General features: G+C 41.6%; 1 protein-coding gene across 11 annotated transcripts in view; it reads right to left on the bottom strand.

Moving 5' to 3' along the window:
* The window catches only part of ptprfa (protein tyrosine phosphatase receptor type Fa), a 136373-nt gene that overhangs the window by 35411 nt on the left and 80493 nt on the right, over positions 1-20469 (bottom strand). For 7 of the 11 annotated variants that reach the window (XM_085773521.1, XM_085773525.1, XM_085773523.1 and 4 more), the window contains exons 2-6: positions 19512-19661; positions 15266-15411; positions 13454-13595; positions 11889-12077; positions 6136-6153 (exon numbers count right to left, since the gene is read on the bottom strand). In XM_085773521.1, the coding sequence (XP_085629647.1) occupies positions 6136-6153; positions 11889-12077; positions 13454-13595; positions 15266-15411; positions 19512-19587 (571 nt within the window). In that variant the 5' untranslated portion in view covers positions 19588-19661. The remainder of the gene's footprint in view (positions 1-6135; positions 6154-11888; positions 12078-13453; positions 13596-15265; positions 15412-19511; positions 19662-20469) is intronic. The other 4 variants (XM_085773524.1, XM_085773532.1, XM_085773526.1 and 1 more) reach the window with 1 other exon arrangement.

Here is a 20469-nt window from a genome sequence, read left to right as displayed (position 1 = left end):
ATATTTCCACGAGGACACTGGCCTTGGAGCTCATAACTCCATCCATAATGCTTCTACAGTAAGCTTAGATCTTACAATCATTGCATTGCGGGCCCTATCTTAACCCACACACCAACAAGTGTGCATCTTGGGGGCCTCTGCTCTTTAGGTCGATGTGGGTGTAACAGAGAAAATACAGCTGCTGTTGTTTATGGCTGTACCTGGCTGATGTATCTCATTTGTAAATGTCAAGGTCAAATGTCAATGGTGATGCAATTTTAATTATTATTCCCATGATTTGCTTCCATTTAGCTACTTCCAAGTTGCTAGTTGCTATAGCAGCTATATGTACTACTGAGATTTTACCACCTGTACACTGGACAATGATATAAACAGAAGCTGTTCAACAAAATTTGAGAAGCTCTAATGTAGACAGTGAGTCATACTGGAATGTAAAATATAAAGTTGATTTTGTTGAAATCTGAATCTGAAAAAACATTATAACTGCTCAAAGCCTCTAGTGACTCAACTTGTGGTTTGAATCATTTTAGGAAGAGAACATAACTTACCTGAAACCATGATTTACATCCACTTATTCCAATCACATCAAATATTTACATCATGTAAGACATTTTACACTGACTTGTCAATAGATAGATTAGGTTTGAGATTGAAAACATGAATGTAATCTTAAGTGATTAAACAATACTATATGTATTGACTATGAATGAGACACACATCATGCAATTGTGTAGTGGATGTTAAGAAATTTGACAAATAAAATGTTAAAAGTTACATATTTCAGAATACAATCCTGAAATGCAATATGGAATGGGTTTGTAACAATGCTCTAGTTTCAGAAAAAAAAAAGGACAATGGTTTAAGTTGAAATTATGTGTCTGGTAACATCTCTCATGCATCTGGTGCAGACAGCAAACCCATAGATGAAGGAGCAACCTCCATCTGAGAAGCAGCCAAAAGACACACACACACACACACGCATTAGTTAAAGGGATAGTTCAACATTTTGGCAAATTGGCCCATTGCCATAATCGCTATAGTAATAGCAGTAGGTTCGTTACCTTTAATTGTCGGTGTAAGCTATTTTTAGAACGGCGGAGCGAAGCGGCAGGCTGCTCAGGGCTATGCTATGGACGCTAAGGGAATTTCTTGGTTGCCCTCATCAAACTCATCAAATACACAACCCAACAACTCAAAAACGCTGTTGTGGACAAGTTGTGACCTGCACATTCACCACGCTATGAGATAATAACGGAACGTTACGAGACGGAGCTGTTTTAGACGTAAATTCATGCAAAACCGCTGATGCGCGTTGCGTTCAGGGACAGTTTTTCAGCAAGCAGACTCTGTATTTACCCTGTATTTACCCCGAAAAAGGCTCAGTTTCGTAACGTTCCATTATTATCTCATAGCGTGGTGAATGTGCAGGTCACAACTTGTCCATGAGAGCGTTTTGGAGTTTTGGGATTTTGTATTTGATGAGTTTGATGAGGGAAACCAAGAAATTCCCTTAGCGTCCATAGCATAGCCCTGAGCAGCCTGCCGCTTCGCTCCGCCGTTCTAAAAATAGCTTACACCGACAAATAAAGTTAACGAACCTACTGCTATGACTATAGCGATTATGGCAATGGGCCAATTTGCCAAAATGTTGAACTATCCCTTTAAGCCTTTCCCCTATATGACACAGGAGACTGTAGACTGCCCCCCACTCTGCTATCAACATCATTCAGAAGTGTTTCAGGGAATAACGCTTCATTCTTTTGAGAGTTCGAAGAGTTGAGGTCATCATTTTCTCTGACCTCTTGGCATTAAAAAATAATAGTCAGAGCTACTGCAGAAAGTATGAAATGGAAATAATGACCCCCCAACCAAGATGTTATTTCCAAAACTTCCTCTGCCCTTCAGACATAGAGCCTTCAATAATGGAACTGGTATGGAAAGCATCTGCAGCTTCAAAGGAGAGTGTACAGGCGTCAAACCCCAGACCTTCATCACTCACTATTTGCCACCTATAAATTATAAAGTGGGAAATAAATGATCTGTTTATCGTGATGATTTGGTTAGTTTAGTCTGGTGTGAAGTCTGGACCTTATAACAGAGCATTTGAAACATTTGAAAATGTGGGTCTGGGTCCACTTCTAATATGATCCTCCTGGTGAACACAATGCACATCAAATCAAGAGATTATTTGAGTTTTGTGGCACGGTGTGTTGTCCTGCTGGAAGTAGCCATCTGAAGAGTACACTATGATGATAAAGGCATGGTCATGACCAGCAACGGGGCTTAGGGAGGCAGTGGCCTCCCATATGACTGTGCCACGACAGCCGATCTGAACCAACAATTTTGTGATGAGATTCAGACTACATAAGTGTGGCATGATGGTATCAAAAAGGGGGAGTATGGTCAGCACTGACCAGACTGAAGTACAAGATGCTGAAGTTGGCTACAAATACTTTGTGATCCCACACGCAAACAGGAACCATGAAGAGATCCTGAAGAGCCAGGTGAATGGGAAGAACAAGATCCAACACCTATGCCCCGCTGGTCATCAGATACGCTGCTGACATAATAAGCTGGCCAAAAGAGATAAAGGCTACCGAGATCAAGACAAGGAAGCTTCTCACAATCCATGGAGGGTTTCATCCCAGGCAGCAGAAGTCCAAAGAAGATGAAGAACAGACAGAACCATCATGAGAGCAATAGAAGGAGTACCCAAGGGGGCAGTTGTCGGTCTGAGAAGTGAAGCTCACTTCCGCGTTCAAAAACCTGCAATCCCCTCAGCTTCCTCTGGGGGCTGGTGTCAGAAAGCAGCATTCTCCATAGACGCCCATGTTAAAATCGCTGATTTTATATCCTCAATAAACATGTTAAAAGCCTGGTGTCAGCACGTTTTTTTGTCTCAATCGATAGTTTCTACCCCCGCACACACTCTGAGGGGGGTGAATTCTTTTTTAACTCTACCGTTTTACTGTTATTAGGTTAAAGCAGAAGTAAGCGATATTTTTGTGTTAATATAAGTCTTAAATAGTTGTATCTTCCGACGGCAATCACTTACATCGAGTGTTTGGTCTGAAACACGTGTCTGTCAGTCACTCTGCTCTGCTGTAAGCCGAGGAGAAAACTTTCCTTGTATCCTACAACCTTTATCCAATGAGGAGAGAGAACGGCATGAAGAGCTGTGTGTAGGGATGCTCCGATCGATCGGCTGCCGATCGTTATCGGCCGATATTGACCCTTAACGGGATGATCGGTGGGCTCTCAAAGTGCCGATCAGAAAATCCGATCGCATGTTAATTTTTAATTTTTTTTTTTTTTTAATTTTTAAATTTTTTTTTAGACGTTATCATTTCGCTCTGTGCATGTGGAGCCCCCACTCCGAACTGAAAAGACCGGGTTCAGCCGCGCTAGAGCGAAGTGGGAGTGGGGGAGAAAGCAAGAGGGACAGATCTGCAGCGCGTGTTTCACAGACAAGCCACAATGCAGAGTGTAAACAAGAATGTATGTCACCAGGTTCAGCACCATGGACAACTGCATGGGGGGGGGGGCTGAGACACGAATTGACTGCCTTATTTCCTCAAATAAACAAGCTCGCCGTATTTCCTCAAATAAAAGCCGGGACACCGGTAGGCCTATTCAATTAATAGCCGGGGCTTTGTATAAACGAGCAAAGGCAGGCCGGGTCAAAAAAAAACAAACTCCGTCGCCTGGAACACTGACGATAGCTTATATATGATCAGAAACTCTTTCAACTTGTGTGTGGACTGTCTGTGAAGACTGACGGGAGTGAAGCTGACCTCTCCTCTGCTTCAGAGAGGGACAGCCTTGCACTGTCGGACAGCAGGTCTCTGCTCCGTGTCCGGGTCCCGGTCGGGACGGGAGACGGACCGCAGCACACGCTGTGAATATGCTATAGTGACGCGCTACAGCGCAACAGAGAGAGCCAGGTCCGACAACGCAGCAAGGAGAACAACACGTGAGGAAGATGAGGATGAGCTATTGAACGATGAGGAGGGATTTAGAAATAAAAGTCCCCTCTGTCCCAATAAAGGCCAGTCGACTAGGAGTTTAGTTTGTGCTAAGGTTATTTATCCATAATCTGTGAACTTCTAAGGGCTATTTAGCGATGCAGTGGCAGTAAACTGCATGCCTCTTTTTGTTTAAAATGATTTTGAAGCCTTTTTTGCCTCACTTGGGGAGTAAGGCAAGTAAATTAAGTAAATTTTATTTATTTTTTATTTTATTTCATCTATTGCTCTTGACAGGGCATGTAATGTTTGCACAAATAAAAATTTGTGTAAAGATCTTGATTGTATTTATTATTTATTTTAGTACAAATGGTTTTACCACTTTAAGTGGTGCACAAATACAGGACATTGAGGATTATTATTATTATTATTATTATTATTATTATTATTCTCCCATCCATTCTGTGATCGGTGATCGGTATCGGTATCGGCAGATTTGTGATTCCTGTGATCGGATCGGCACCCAAAAATGCTGATCGGAGCATCCCTAGCTGTGTGTGCAGCCAAGGGATGCGCATGAATGTGGTGATGTAGGGCCGAGGACCAATAGATCCATGACAAGGGCGGGGGCTGCTGACTCCATTGGCTGACAAGAAGTTATGGTGCGTTCAAGGCAACCCGTAACTCGTGTTTTTCCGACCTGTGAAGTCGTACCAGTTCGATCTGGTGCAAGTTCACGGGTCGGAAGTTACGAGTGGCCGTTATAGTGCACTTTCACAGGTAAAACAGGTGCAACAGGTCGGAAAAACACGAGTTACGGGTTGCCTGGAATGCTACAAAGTCGTAAGTTGTGACTTGAAGCTGTAACTTACGGTTTCAAAAGCCTGCCTGGAACGCAGCATTAGCCCAAACGACTGGATTGCTTACTTCTGCTTTAAAACTCTGGCCAATTAGGGCGCGGAAAGGTTGAGTGGCAGGGTTCTCGGCCGGCCAATCCAACATGGCGCTGTTCAGGCCGCCATATTTGAGTCAAAAACGACTCCCCAAAACCAATGGGTGACGTCACGGGTGCTACGTCCATTCTTTTTACAGTCTATGGGAGTACCTGACTCACCAGCATCTGGAAAAGGCTGGACGTAAAGGAGACATATCATGCACCTTTTCCACAAATTAAAATACTTCCCAGGTGTCTCAAAGACATGCCTGTGACATGCTTTGGTCAAGATACCCCAAGGATCAAACATCACAGATCTTCTCAAAACAGCCCTGTTCAGAACGGCTGGTTTTAGTGCCTGTCCCTTTAAATGCAAATGTTTGCCCCACCTCACCTCTTGTGCTGGTATCAGGTAGGGGTGGTATTATGCAAATTTTAAAATTAATGACATCATTGGAAGAGAACTGAGGGAACAGCTCATAAAACCCCATGTGGATTTCAACCTTGGGAGCCTGAAAATTACAGATTTTTTTGGTGGCACTTCTCACATTTTGCGGCCGGAAGGCAAGACAAACACCCAAATATATGTTAAAGAGCCTTCAAAAAGTGATACTTCCATAATATGTCCCCTTTAAAGAGGCACTGATCATGGCAGCACAGGGGCACTCTCTGAGCACAAGATTAATAGAGGCCTGGTTCTAACACACTAGCAGGAGGATGCTAGCAGGCAGGGTGTGTATGGAACTGTAACCAAGTGGGTGGTACTGACTGGCAAACGACTGAATGACTGAGCTTAGCAAACCAACTGGACACAGTAGTGATGGACAAACAGCAGAACAAGGTATCGATACATTTAGCAATCCCAGGCAGGTTTACACTGAGAGGGTGAGCTCCTCCTTTGAAAGAGCAGGGCTAGTATGAAGTTAGTTAGACACAGTTAATGTGTGTTCTCTGGAAACCATTGGAAGAAACTGCTGTGCTTCATTTTGAGAGGCTCAGTGTTAATTCTGTTAGCATATCACCAGAGCCAGAGTTAATTCATGTTATGTGGTTATATTTTCACAGTGTTAGCTGCCTTTAGTCTCCATACACACTAAACGTGTCTGTGGTGAAGGCAGAGAAAGTGTTGGAGCAAGCAAAGAGGCCAGAGCCCTGGGAGTGAGGACACAATGAGGCGATGGAGGCGATGGAGATGGAGGAGGATGAACAGACAGTGTTTTAACCTAGCATTCTTACCTCTGATCGGTGTACCACCTGGTGAGGTAATTTGAATGCAAATAGGATTAGAGATATCCATTAGTATAAAGGGAAGAAAAAGTGCAACAGAGAAATACAAGAGTGGTAAGAGCAGTGACAAGAGCGACTGCTATGCTGTTCTCACCCATTTGTGAATATATTATCTAATGTTGACTAAGCTGAGAGGGAGGAATAAGTTTAATGATTACTTTAAAACAAAAACAATTTAGTAAGTTGAAGGATGTATCCTTGATATAAATGGTTTTAAGGAAAATCAACTCAAACTCATGTTATTTTCCGCACAAGCTCTGGAAAAGAAAATAATGTTTCAGATAATAATAGTCGTCATTTCAATATCATTATTTATAATTATAATAACAATAACACAGTGGAAATAGACAAAGTACTGTTTTGTGGGATACATTACTATTCTGTAGTTTATTATAAATGAAAATACAGTAACTTGCTGTCAGTAACTTAGCTTGCATTATCCACCTTCCTATTTGCCTCACACAGCTGGCATCCTGCTATTATAATAAAGGTCCTCAATTCCGTTTGCACCTGCATCTATGCAAGAGCCCTATGAAGCTGTAAAACGAGTATACTGTAGATGTATTTTTATTTGGGTCATCTAAGTCATTGTCTTAATATTCCTTTCTAATTGCAACCACTTGGAATTTTAATCTAATGTCTACTGTATTTCTATGTCAATATACAAATAAGGTTTTAAAAGTTATGATTGTACCCAATATCTTGTTTCTGTGAGTTAAAAGCTGTATGTAACTGCCTGTTGTGAGCGGACCACCCATTCGTGTATTTGCAGCTCATACATTGTCAAAAGTTAGTATTTTTTTGGCTTTTTTTTTTTTTTTACACAGGCATTACATTCATTTGGTTAAATTAATAATACAAAGGTGAACTGTGTAATAATATGCCATATTCCAAAATGGAAAAATAAAAGCTTGTGTCAATAAACAGCCGCTTTAAAACAGACAGCAGAAGCTCAGGATCATTAGTGCTGAGAAAATATAATGCACTTAAGGCCCTGTTCAGTACTAACATCACAACACACTGAGAACACAATGACGCTGATGATTCCCATTCTGAGATGGTCTGGGCCTAATGTTGTCACATTATTTTAGCAGTGTGCACACAAAGGCAGCATACTGTGATTTTATGCATCTCATGGGTTTGAATGTGGTTTTTATGTCTTGGTGGTGTTTTTATGTTTTGAACCCTCATAGAGCACTGAAAGCAATTGTCTGTCAGTATGTGATGGACAATTTCTCACAAAGCTAGACTACACTGAGACCATGTTGCATGGTAATCTCTACACTTTAAATAAAGACTGGTTGATTGATTAAGGTCTAATAACAACAGAAAGGAGGTGCTGGTTGGTTGAGTGGTTAGAGAGCATGTCGCATATGCCTGAAGTGCATCACTGGTTTGACCTCCGACCCAGATGATATTTAGCGCATGTCATTACCCCAGTCTCTCTTCCTGCTTTCCTTTCAGGACTGTATCCCTTCAGGACACTTGGATTGCAGTGGATGAGCAGTGTGGAGGAATATTAAAGGGACAACGAGGAGTTTCTATTTGGTTATAAAAAAGTCTCACATTAATATGGATAAATCTACGCTACCCACACTTGTTAATGGGCCCATTTTCGATAAATATATCGTTTTGTCTCTATCGTTATTTTGCTATTAGTAGTGGAAGCAGAAATGCTGGTCGAGCCGACCAGCGTTTCTTTACTTTTGGTTTTGTGGCGAGTCATGAGAATAACGCCGCCAAATCGCCGTTTATGGTCGGAACTACGACGGTATGTGATCGTCTTCGAACCTCTGACTTTAATTCTTGATGAATGAAAACATGAGTCTGTCTTGCGCCGGTCAAAGAATTTCACGGTGCGCGCGGAGGCTCATAAATGTAGTATGAAAACGCTTCGCTTTTCCAAAACTCCTTGTTGTCCCTTTAAATGGTTTTTGTGTAGTTTTATGGATGTTTTTGTGTTGGGCCCTATTACTCTCATATTTTTCATTGGACTACGAACCAGCCTCCTGGGTCTCCAGATGCACTTTGAGGAATAAAAAACTACTCTGGAGTATTCATCAGCATGAGGGTGAGTCACTAATGACTGAATTTCATTTTTTGGTGAACTATTCCTTTAAAACTTAAACAAAAAATAAAAAAAATATCTTTAAGAACAGCAGAAAGCAAAGAGAATGTGACAGCCTTTGTGGCTGAATCAACCCTAACTCTCCACTCTCACTTTACTGTGTGTAAACTCCAGACTGCAGCAAACAAAACACACCTGCGGTGCAATGATCGGAAACAATCAGTTGAAAACATGTGAGCCACTTTTACTGGATGTTCCAACAGACTGCTTTTGTTTTTGCACTGACTCAAAAAACTGAACCACACATCCACCTCTGTGCGTGTGTGTGCACAGTGTTCAGATGAGTGTCAGAGTTGTCCCCACCCTTCACTCACAGGATCAGTTGTTTTTCCTCTCTGTGTGGAAGCGAAAATGCATCAGACAAATCAGAGAGGGAGTTGGTGAGATAGAACGTGCAGGAGAACTTTCTGGCTATACTCTATTTTCTTAATTTCTCTTGTAGAGAAAGCAAAAACTTATGATGTCAGGACTTATCTACTGTATACAATCTTTAGAAATGTAGCCCTGCTGGCCTGTTTAATGCCAGGTCATAGGACCCATCAACTCACAACACAAACTATAGTTGAAAGTTTGGACCATTTTGACCATCAGACTCTGCTGTTCCTGTCTTGGAATAATGAAACTATTTACCAGGAAGGTTTTTTATTATAATAATAATAATGCATTTTATTTATAGGCGCCTTTCAAGACTATTCTATAGGAAAAAAATGTATTTGTAGTCAAACAGAACTGGCCCGGACTATACAATGTACGTTCATGGTCTCTCTCCTCCCCTTATCACCAAGAGCTTGCTCTCTATGGAATCTCTATTGACCTTACCCTGTAAAATATCTTGAGATAGCATACATCATGATTTAGCACTACAACATCATACAAGTAACATTTAATTGAAACTGATATTGAATCATTAGAGACAAATACTAATGCAAGTCTGAACATGGCCTGATTCCCATCTCACTGACTACATTTAGCAACAACTGCTAAGCCTTGTGGGTATCTGAGTATTTAGAGCTTTAAAAAAAAGTTAAAGGTTAATTTGGTGGCAGATACAGTAAATAGGTGAATAGGTAGGTGAACATCATCCTCCTGTAGGATTATAACATTATACATAGGAGTGTCATGTTGATAATTCTAAAAAATAAATAAATAAATAAATATCATATGGGTTGAAATACAGAAGTGGTGAAAAACACTTGCAGAACCAACTGTATTGATATGAGATGACTACTCTGTTTAGTCTTTAAAAGAGCCAAACCAAGTAACAAATGGGTTTCCTTCACTAAAACACTATTTGGCAAAGTTAATAGTGTGGACATTTGCATCAAAATAGACTTCCAACTGTTTCTTTTTGTCAAAAACGTTCAGTTCAGATCATTAAACCTAGCAAAGATTATAAATGACCTTTTACAGATTACATAGCAGCTCTTATGATATGGCAGTTAAACTCAGGATATATTTTTCAAGTGACTGATTGTTCAGCTCTGGTGCAGTATATTCTACTAACAGTAGTAGCATTCCCTCCTTTAATCCATTTGCCATATGGGAATATCAAGTCATATGCAGCAAACAGAAGACAGAGGGATGGTTACTATGCAGATGCCAGTGATCTGCATAATAAACCAAGCTGCTCCTGCTCTTGAGTGAACAGGAAGACAAAGAACTGGCAGATAGGTGGTGTGAGAAAGCGGAAGGGGTGGGGGGAGGCCCTGAAGGCTGTGTGTCCCCTGTGGTCTGATGAGGGGGACATCAGCAGCTTTCAGAGGGCGAGCCAGTCCTGAGCCCAGCTGTCTGACAGCTCGATGAAAACACTCATGATGGGTTTTGGAGTCGATTGTGAAAAATAATAGGACTTTATTATATTTTCACAATGTCTGGGCTGGGGGGATTTCTGTGGTTGTGTCCATCAAAACATGATATCTGTGGATTTTCAGTTGAGAACGTCATAGATACTAGAACAAGTCACTGGTACCTAACCCTTCCGATAAACTGAGGGCGATTTATCACACAGTCTTTCTGTCAAAACTTTGTAAAAAAAAAAAAAGGAGAATCTTCAGTGACTTCTGTTTTGACCAGTGTAAACATCCACTTTTTACTGTGTGTGAGTCCTGATTCACTTTTCCTCTTTTCCCCAAATGTCCTTGGACAGTCGGAGCCTGGGGACCAGCTCTGAGCAGTGGCTGCTGAGGGTCCCCTCACTCCCCCACAAACAATCTTTGTTGCAATTATTAACAGAAAAAAGTACAGTTTTCAAACAAGAGTTTCAAATTTAAAAACAAAGCTACTGTTACGTAGATCTTCTTCTATCTTTAACTTCATGGCACAGGGTGACTATGATTTTATGGAAGTAAGCCTAGCCACTGTGGGTCTGCACATACAGTGTCCTATGAGCCTGAAACAAACTGCTATTTAGTTATAATACATGGCATTCTTGTTCTCACCTAAGGCCCTGGCTGTAACTTAGAAAAAGTGGACTTCAAAGCAACTGATATCCTTGAGCTGTCCCTCTCCATGTCCCCTCTCTGCTTGTGTCGAAGATACAGTAGCATCCATAGGAGGAGCGTGGCCGCAAGCGCTGGCAAGAAAGTATGACTTGGCACAGCCGTTCCAGTGTTATGTAGGTGCTTGGAGTTTGAGATAGACAAGGCAGCTGACAGGATGTACAGAGCTCAGTTATTTAACTAACAGCCGTCCAGCTGTGCTCTGAGCTGCTGGACCACGGATTGTGAAGAAAGATGCCCCAACTGCTCCTGTGGAGGCATCCTCACTAAGCTGCTTCACATGGCTGTCTGTAAGTTAACATTCAACCAAACAGTGTTGGCATGCCAGTGTTCATGGTGCTTCTCAGATAATTACTGAAATCTATGATGCCCTGCTCAGTGTGGGGAATGTTTACTTCAATCATAAGCTTTTTGAAAATAACGGGCATAGAATCTTTAACATTGTGGAAATGATGTGATTTCTGTGGGCATCAACCTGTCAGAAGAGTGTTTGGCCTCATTAAGCTGCGGTTTCATGGGTTGTGGACTTCTGCTAAAATATGACAGTTTAAATTCACATCCTTGGACAGGATCAGATATTTTTCAGCTTTAACAGTTGAGTCCTTGGGCTGGACATGCTTAAAAATATTATATTACTAAAGCTGATTCAAGATTTTTTTTTTTGATGCCTTATTCTAATATAAACTGAATTGAATAATGCATTTCCAACAGATCCTGACTTCACATTTGATTTGTTTCTTGACTTCAGCCAATTTTTACAAACAGTTTGTCTCAAAGGGATTTACACAACATCATAACAACATCCTCTGCCCTTAGACCCCTTAGACAGGGAAAAATTTGGACCTCAGGGTGAGCAACAGAGGAGGGATCCTTCACCCAGGACGGGCAGAAAACAGTTTATAACACAGAATATGCAAAAACATGCAGGCTTCACATATGTGTTTTGCAAATACAGTTGTTCTCATGATGTGTGACTTCCTCCAAATATCACTCCATTTCCACCTGTGCCATTTTTCTGAGTTGAACCACTAGCACATTAAGTTGTGAACACAGATCTGTTGAGACAAGTGCTTTACCTGAACGCAGCTGTTTTATGCGTCCGTTGCTACCACTGATGTCCACAGGGAGGAAGTCTTTGAACCAGTAGATCTCTGGGTCAGGGTGGCCGCTGGCTGCGCACAACATGGTGGCGGTACGTGTTCTCTCTATGACCTTGAGCTGCGGCCCCATGTCGATGGTGGGGAAACCATGAGGGATCTGGTCCTCTGTGACAGACAAACAAACAGACAAACGAACATTGGCACTACCATGAGGTTCCTCCATGAAACTGTAAAATTCAGCTTCAATGTACATTTTGCTGGGTCACTGCATGTTTAATTCATCAGTTCTGGTCATGGATCTATTAACAAGAGTGGGGGTTGTGCTTTTTTTAAAAAAAAAAGTATTATATCCCCATTCCAGGGAGACCTCACTCAAAACTGAATCCATAGCCCATAGCTTGTGTGTATCATCAGCTGACCGCAACCCACGGATTAGTTTTACTGTTAGGGACATGTACTGTAGCTGCTCTAATGAAGTAGGCACTTAGTTAATATAGTACATAATGTGACCAAGTCCCCATATGGGGGAGCTTCGGGTGAATTGGTGGGGCGGGAAAACACATGACTTTTGACATTGAAGGCCACTGTTTTGTTCCCATTCAAGCCAATAACTTTAAAGGGATAGTTCAACATTTTGGCAAATTGGCCCATTGCCATAATCCCTATAGTCTTAAGAGTAGGTTCGTTACCTTTATTTGTTGGCCGAGCCGGGCCGTGAGCTGCTCAGAGCTACGCTACCGAGGCTAATGGGATTTCTTGGTTTCCCTCATCAAACTCATCAAATACACAATCAAACAAATCCAAAACGCTCTGGTGGACAAGTTGTGACCTGCACATTCACCACGCTATGAGATAATAACCAAATGTTACGAAACAGAGTTGTTTTAGACCTCGAAAACAACTCTGTCTCGTAACTGTTCGGCCAATCCAAAAGTAGCTTGCACCGACAATTAAAGGTAACGAACCTACTGCTATGACTATAGGGGTTATGGCAATGGGCCAATTTGTCAAAATGTTGAACTATCCCTTTAACTAATATTGGCTATAATTCTAATTAGCTAAAACCCAGCTGCTCTGGTGATTGAAGCTATACTTCTTTGAATTTAAAGACGCCTTTAAAATCATGGAAGCTATGGATGGAGTTTTGAGATCCTGGGAAATTTGCTGAGGTGGAAACAGGCTGCAGTTTTCACTGGAACACACCAGCACCAGTTTTCAAATTGGGCATCTTAAAAGTTTGATGACTCAGTGTAAGACTGTCTCACTCTGAAATCACTTGACCTAAAAGGTTAAAGCTGAATACAAAGAGACATGTGGAAGTAAGTTACGAAGGGAGCTGGATGTGATGTCCATGCACATGAGGACAAACTTTAATGGAAGAACATCAAGATGTCACATGACCATGAAAATCCCTTCGGTCGTCAGTGAGTCAGAGAGGTGGACAGAGGCTGGGAGACAGTATGGGTAAGAGTAAAGCAACAAGGACACAGCATGACTGCTGGTGAGACAGAGAGGAGGACAGACAGGCAGCCGGGTCTTACCCTCTAACACAGTGAGCTTGGCACTGGTGCTGATCTGTCCCACACTGTTGGTGGCTGTGCATTCATAGATGGCCTCATCGCGGTGGATCCTCAAAGGCTGGATACGCAGCACTGAGCCCGAGCTGTCATCAAACTCAATCACCTGGCCAGACAATGGTACAGCAGGGTTAGAAGGTAATCATCTGTGATGTGTGTGTCTGTCATCTTTATTACAGACTCAAAATATGTTTATCTTATAATTCTGTATAAGCCTGCTGTTGCATGTGTCGTCAATTTTTCACATACTGCAGATTTAGCTTAGTTTGCATACTGCATACTACATACTGCATTTTGGCCATATCAGTACTACGTGCAGTGGCCATCGTCATGGTAATGCAATGCTGAGGCAGTGGCTCATTTGCATTTAAAGGGACGGGCACTGAAACAGACCGTTTTGCACAGGGCTGTTTTGAAAGGTGCTGTGATGTTTGATCTTTGGGGTATTTTGACCGAAGCATGTCACAGACATGTTTTTAAGACATTCAAGAACTATTTTAATTTGTGGAAATGGAGCATAATAGGTCCCCTTTAATAATCGTGGAAAGTGCTGCCTTGCCCTGCAGGGGCTTCATAGAGATTAGATGGACCATGGACACTCATTCAAGACAACATCAACAGGAGGCACAATACCAAACTCATTAACTGGAACAGTCAAATAAATTAATAAATAGGATGAGAGCAGAAACCTTTTATTTCATTTTTTTGTCTTGTATGTTGTTGGATAGATATTGTGTTTTTGTCTTGTATCATCTGATACAGTTATTGCAATATCAATATCATGTCACTCTCAACTGACTTGTGCACTCAGTGGCCCACATTTATCAACCTTGCGTAGGATCCGGTGCAGATTCTGGTGTACGAAAGGTGTGTATGTTGCTGATTTCGCTGTAAAACTGGTGTGGTGTTGATAAATCTGGCATCTGAAAATGATTGTAATAGGTTATATTTCTGCTTTAGAGCATGGCTCACAAGAAGTCACCCTGGCTGTGGGAGAGGTGATTGGACATGGATCTGTAAAATCAGCAGCCTGGATGAATGTGGCAAAGGTTCTGTTTCTGGAGAAGCTGGAACAGGTGAACAGACCGATCTGTGCTGCCACTGAGTCAACCTGTCTGATGTTCCTCTGTTCATTAGTGATGAGTTCCTGAGCCGTGAGTTTATTCAGACATGTACTGTGTGCCCGGCAGGTTGTCTACCTTATTCGGGATGTTCTGGAGATCTCCAGTTCACTGGGCATAAATATTGGACTGGTCTCATTAAATCAAGAAAAGGCGCTGAACACTGCTTGCTGTGGAAGACTAGGGAGAAGTTTCGGTTCAGCACTGGTCTCATCGCTAAGATCGGAGGGGTTTTTCTCTTTTTTAATCCATTTAAAAATTGCAGTGTTTTAAATGAGTGCCCTTTCTGCAGTCTGTCTGAGTCTGTTTCATGTTTTTATTCAGTGCAGGACACTTTTTTGTGTTTTAACTGCTGTTTTTAATCTTTAATGTAGTGTTCTCTGCTTCTCTTTGTAATCAGGAGATTCCAATACAGTAAAACAAAGAAAGGTATGCAAGGTAACTGAACAAGTGAGCTAAATAACATGTGTTAAAGTGATTGTGAAAAAAGAGTTAGTTGTTTTTTTTAACAAGTCAAAAAAGGGTTAGGGTTAGTCTCTCTGCCTCTCTCTCTCTAGTGCAACCAGGCCATGCTTCACCTCCCTGTCTCACACCTTGACTGCTCATTAGCTAACACATCAGACATGGAGCTTTGGGACCAGCTCCTGGGTTGTACCTCAAAGCGCTGAGAGCTGACTTTCTTCCCTTTCTTCATCCAGGTTATCCGAGGTTTGGGCTCACCCACCGCCTGGCATATGAACGACGCCACTCCTCCTGATATCCCTATCTGATCATCAGGGGACGTGATGAAGTTCGGCATGCCTAAAGGCAGAGGGGTGATAAAACAAAGGTTAGGGGAGGAAGAGAGAGGGAGAGCAGGAGAGAAAGAGTAAGCAGCATGATAAACAGGTTAAAATAAAAGTTAATATATTTCAGTTGTTCAATTCAAATGGTGAAACTTAACACACAGACTGAAATATTTACATTTACTTACCGGTACATTTAATGAAAACTCCGAATTCATAATCTCAAAAAATGAGAATAGTGTGAAATATTGTAACATAATGATGTCACACTCTAATCAACTGATTAACTCCCAACACCTGCAAAGGTTTCCTGAGCATTTTAATTGTCTCAAACTACACTATCATGGAGAAGACTGCCCTCCATCATATTAAATTTTTTTGAGATGCACCTGTATATCTGTGTCTATATCTATACATATTTTATGCTGTGTATTTTATGAGTGTCAAAAAAGAAAAAATCTGCATCTGAGATGGCAAAGAGTGAGTGAAGTTGAGAGGCTGACTATGTACTGACTTAATTGGTGAGTGGCACAGGTGAGCTGAGTTAGCTGATGATGTCTGTGGTTGGCAGGTAGATTAGCGCAAAGGTACCGGGAAGTAGCCTCGCATCACCAGGCTCTTCAGACAAGCGGAGAGCCTGGTGTCTGTTACCTCCGAATTAGTCTGCTTTCTGGTTCCTGTCTGTAGCGGATACCGAAATCACCAGATTCACCAAAATAAAAGTGTTCACCAACATAAAACTTATAAAATAAACATTAACTTATAATACAATAAAAGCAAAATGTTAACTTAATGGCTTGGGGACTTTCTTGTAAATTATATTCCTTAAATTAAAGAGTTTTACCGCATTTTATTAGCTTGGTGCTTTTATTTTGAAGGAAAGGTCTGTCTCTCTCGCCCTGGATCCATTCCCTACCAAAACAGCGAGTCAACGGCCCCAGACTACCGGGAAGTGAACAATAGAGCACAACTGTGACGCCTCAAAACTCACAACAATTCATTAATAACTATATTTTCATGGGATTCTTTGGGAGGATATTCTGCTCATGGTCTGATGTATCCACCCACTTCATGTTTACTAACCTACAGTTGAAAGAAGTTGGAGTTGCCTTCATGCTAGCAAACGGGATTTACTACTGTTGACATTATTTTCCACAGTGGGGAAACTGTTGATGTCAGGTGACTCACAGACTTTATATTTAAATTACTGAGACTGCTACGTGCATTCAGAACTGTTTGTAGTTTCTTTCCTTTCACACACAAACGCCTGGAGCTAGAGTTATGTGTGTTTTTACTTTGACAAAGTGAGATGAGTTGTCAGATTTTTCCAGTCACACACGAGTCCTTCTGATGAGTTCTCAGACATTCCCTAATGGCAAAAAAGCTGAAAGACTTCCTAGGCCAACATTTATACTTCAGCATTTATACATCATGTAACCACTAAACCACCAGTAAAGCTGTTTCTAAGATTCAATATTATTTGACAATAACAATAATGTAAAAGATATTGGGTTGAATAATAAAAACTGGCCATTGGTAATGGATAATATATGATATAAATATACATTTGAACCACTATTCTCTAAGTATAGTTGTAGTGCCTGTTCATCTGTGTTCAGGACATTTGGTTGTCACAATTATAGACAGGAATTTGTTCAACGTGCAGCCAATTTGCACTAGTTTACATTTGCACTGCATGTGCAACTGTTATAAAAAGGTGACCAGAATTTTTAAATAAAGTAATCTTGAGTTCAGCAGTCAAAAAAAAAAAAAACTCATATAGCTAATATTTTTTATCTTGGTAATAGAAATAACCCCCAACTTTATTATTAGGCACTGACATAACTTTGTGGCATGGACTCAACAGGTTCTCCCTCCTGGGGGTCATTCCTATGTTCCCACAGCCCTATGTTCCCTCAGCCTTATGTTCCCACATTTCTAACTTTTGTTGTCTCTGAAAATTCCCACAGCCCTTTGGTCCCACCATTGGTTGGGTTTAGGCAATGAAGAAAGGAGTTGGTTAAGTTTAGTAAAAAGACCAGGTAGAGGCTAGACAGGCCAGATAGATAGAGTCCAGATAGGTAGAGAGAGTCCAGTGGGAACATAGGGCTGAGGGAACATAGGGCTGTGGGAACATAGGCCCGGTTCCTGGAACTGTTCCTCTGAGGTTTTGGTCTGCCAAGAAAAGAAAAAAAACCACACCATTACACCACCAGCAGCCTCAACTGTTGAAACAAGGCTGGATGGATCCATGCCTTCATGCTTTCATTTTCCTATGGCACCAACCAGTGGACAACAGGGAGCAAACTCCACCCAGCTGGCACGTTCTCCCTGTGCTTATGTGGGTAAGACATGCACAATTAGTGGATTGGAGTCTTGAAATTGCCTGTAGGTGTGTACACGTGAAGACGTGCTCTGACAACGAAGGGCACGGACCCACTGAGAAATGTTGACGAAGTAGCTGCCTGGAAACTCATACTTGTGACGTAGGAGTCATGTGATTTGTAAATCTCATTATTTATTCGCTAAATCTGTTTCCACTTTTTTGCGATAATTCGAGACTTTTTGGAATTTTATGTGTTTCTATAGATGTATGCGCATTGCGCAAATTGATAATGTGTATAAAAACAGAGTGATGAAAAGCCAGCTATAGTGTATGAGTGTCACTTAACATTTAACTCTAAATCATATGCCTAAATTATAAATTCTGAGTTATATGTTTTGTTTAACATAAACAGCTACCATGGTGCATGTAATGCTGAATGAGTTGGGAGAAAGCATATAATAAGTGAGAGGTGGTTAATTTGTCTGTAATGATATCAATCAGCAGCAGCCCGTGGTTTATCTGGGAGGCTGCCTCCTGGACGGTTTGGAGACAGTTCAGAGAAGTTTAATTCCTTGCCCCACCCTACTGTGCTGCACCTGTGTCTCATTGTCTTCCCTCTCCTGAAGTATTTAGTGAGTCTTTCCCTCCTTCTGTGCCAGATCTTTGTCTTCAAGTGAAAGTTCCAGCATTTCTGTTTTGAGTCTCTAGTGTGTGTCGACCTTTGCTTTTGCCTATTATTCACTCTTCTGCCTGCTGATTTGGATGCCTTTTTTTATACAAAACGCAAAATGCATAAGACTTCATACATCCTGCATTCAAAATATTGCAATCTAAACTACTCTAATCAAAATTAAACCAAATGACAAACACCTCAGTCATTTTACCACATTATTATTCAACCAATTATACACCGTTCTGCTTAAATTAAAGTTCTGCACTTTCATCTTTGGCCTTTGTATAATTCCTTTCATTTAGAATGTTGATGACAGAGTGAAACTGTGCAGAAACACAACAAATCACAACAACAACATCCCCAACAAATCATCTGTCACAAATGCACAGTGCATCTGTGTCCAACAAAAAGGTTGTAGGAGCAAGAAAATGTGATTACAATGACCCAAAGAAAAATGGGAGAAAAAAAACATGCTGCATCTCACTGCTCATATCAATCATATCATCAGATGCCTATTGCCATTGTTGAGGAGCCATGTGCACACTGGGCTGCTGGTCATACACCTTCCTCCAGGGTAAAAAGCACTGTACAAGAGACTGTGGCTGGTCAGCAAACCAGTTTGGATCAGACTACGAGGGAGGCTGACACTGCCACCACTATCACACATCTGTGCTGCTCTGCTTTGTCCATACGACCAACAGGTTTCATAATGTCCAGCAGTCTGTCCACAAATGTGACAGTGTGATCAGTGTTGTATTGACCAAGGTTGGCATGGTGTAATCTGGTCATGTACCTGTGCTCATGTGTCTGGATGACAGAGGTAACATTAAATCACATCATGTGGTTCTGGACCCTCTTACCAGCTCAGTGTCAGCCCACAGTTGATGACATGGTCAACTAACAGCGCTCAGATATTATCTGGACAGCTGTGTCCTCATTCTGTCCCTGCAGGTCGACCATTCTCTACCACTCCTCAATCTCCAGCTCTCACCCTCCTTTGATTTCTTCCTCTCACTGCTGTTGTAAAAACAGATCTTTTTTCATAGTGCTGACATCCTCATGATGCATCAAAAACTAGGCAGTGAGGCCCTGGGCTGTGTGAACGTACAATACTCACTCTCTGTGTGAGAAGGCAGCACCAGTCTGGTCAGTAACAGGATGCAGAGCACTCCCTTGGTGAATGTAAGGTCCATGCTGTGACTGTTGCTGCCCTGGTCCTGACGCTGCAGCTGATTGGCTATGACCGCAGACAATCACAGAGTGGCACCTGCAAAAGAGACAAGAGATGTTAAAAGCTGAAGTTCAGGGTGTGTCACAGCGTATGGTCATGTAAAGCCATTTCAACACATTACATTACACACAATACACGTTCCAGGTGGAAGTTTCAAGCCATTTCACCCTGTCTGTGTTTGAGACCCATATTTGTGCATCCGCAAAGTTTTTGAGGCCATCAAAAATGTGATTCTTCTTTAGTGCTCAGCAAAAGAATAAAAAACATTCCATTAGAATCCTGCTCCCTTCAGCACGCTTGGGCTCTAAATGCATACAGTATTTGCCAAAAAGAATTGGTTAATACTGAAGCTTTCATAACTCTTCACAGTCTGCATCACCAGCATCAACCTCAGCTGAACAGTTCATCTCATCCCCCAAACTCTTTATCACAAACAAAACATTTCATGTCTCAAAATAAGATCATTCATCCACAGCACTGGCAACAAGTCTCACTCTGGAAACAAACACTGTTTGTAACACACTTACTTTCAATGAACTATCAACAGAGCATTACATAAAAGACGTTTAGACTTCGACTTATTGTCCCTTCAGTGAAATTCTCTTTCACAGTACCTCTTCATTACACATTCTACCATGAGGACAGAGCAAAAGGGTAAAAAAGTCAACACTCTGGCCTGTTACGTAAGTGAGGCCTTATGTTCACGGCCGCTATGACAGCCTGGACGAGGCTGAGGGACTACCTCTGTCACAGGAAGCAGAAACCACTGACTGTGGCGACTGACTGGGAGTCAAAGCCAACATCAGTGAGTACTTATAGGAGCCGGGCAGTATCAAATGCAAAA

Source organism: Trachurus japonicus, chromosome 4, assembly GCF_045865225.1.
Source record: "Trachurus japonicus isolate A0001 chromosome 4, Traja_1.0".
Taxonomy (NCBI): domain Eukaryota; kingdom Metazoa; phylum Chordata; class Actinopteri; order Carangiformes; family Carangidae; genus Trachurus; species Trachurus japonicus.
The sequence above is the reverse complement of the archived record's forward strand: the minus strand, read 5'-3'. Positions and strand labels throughout refer to the sequence as shown.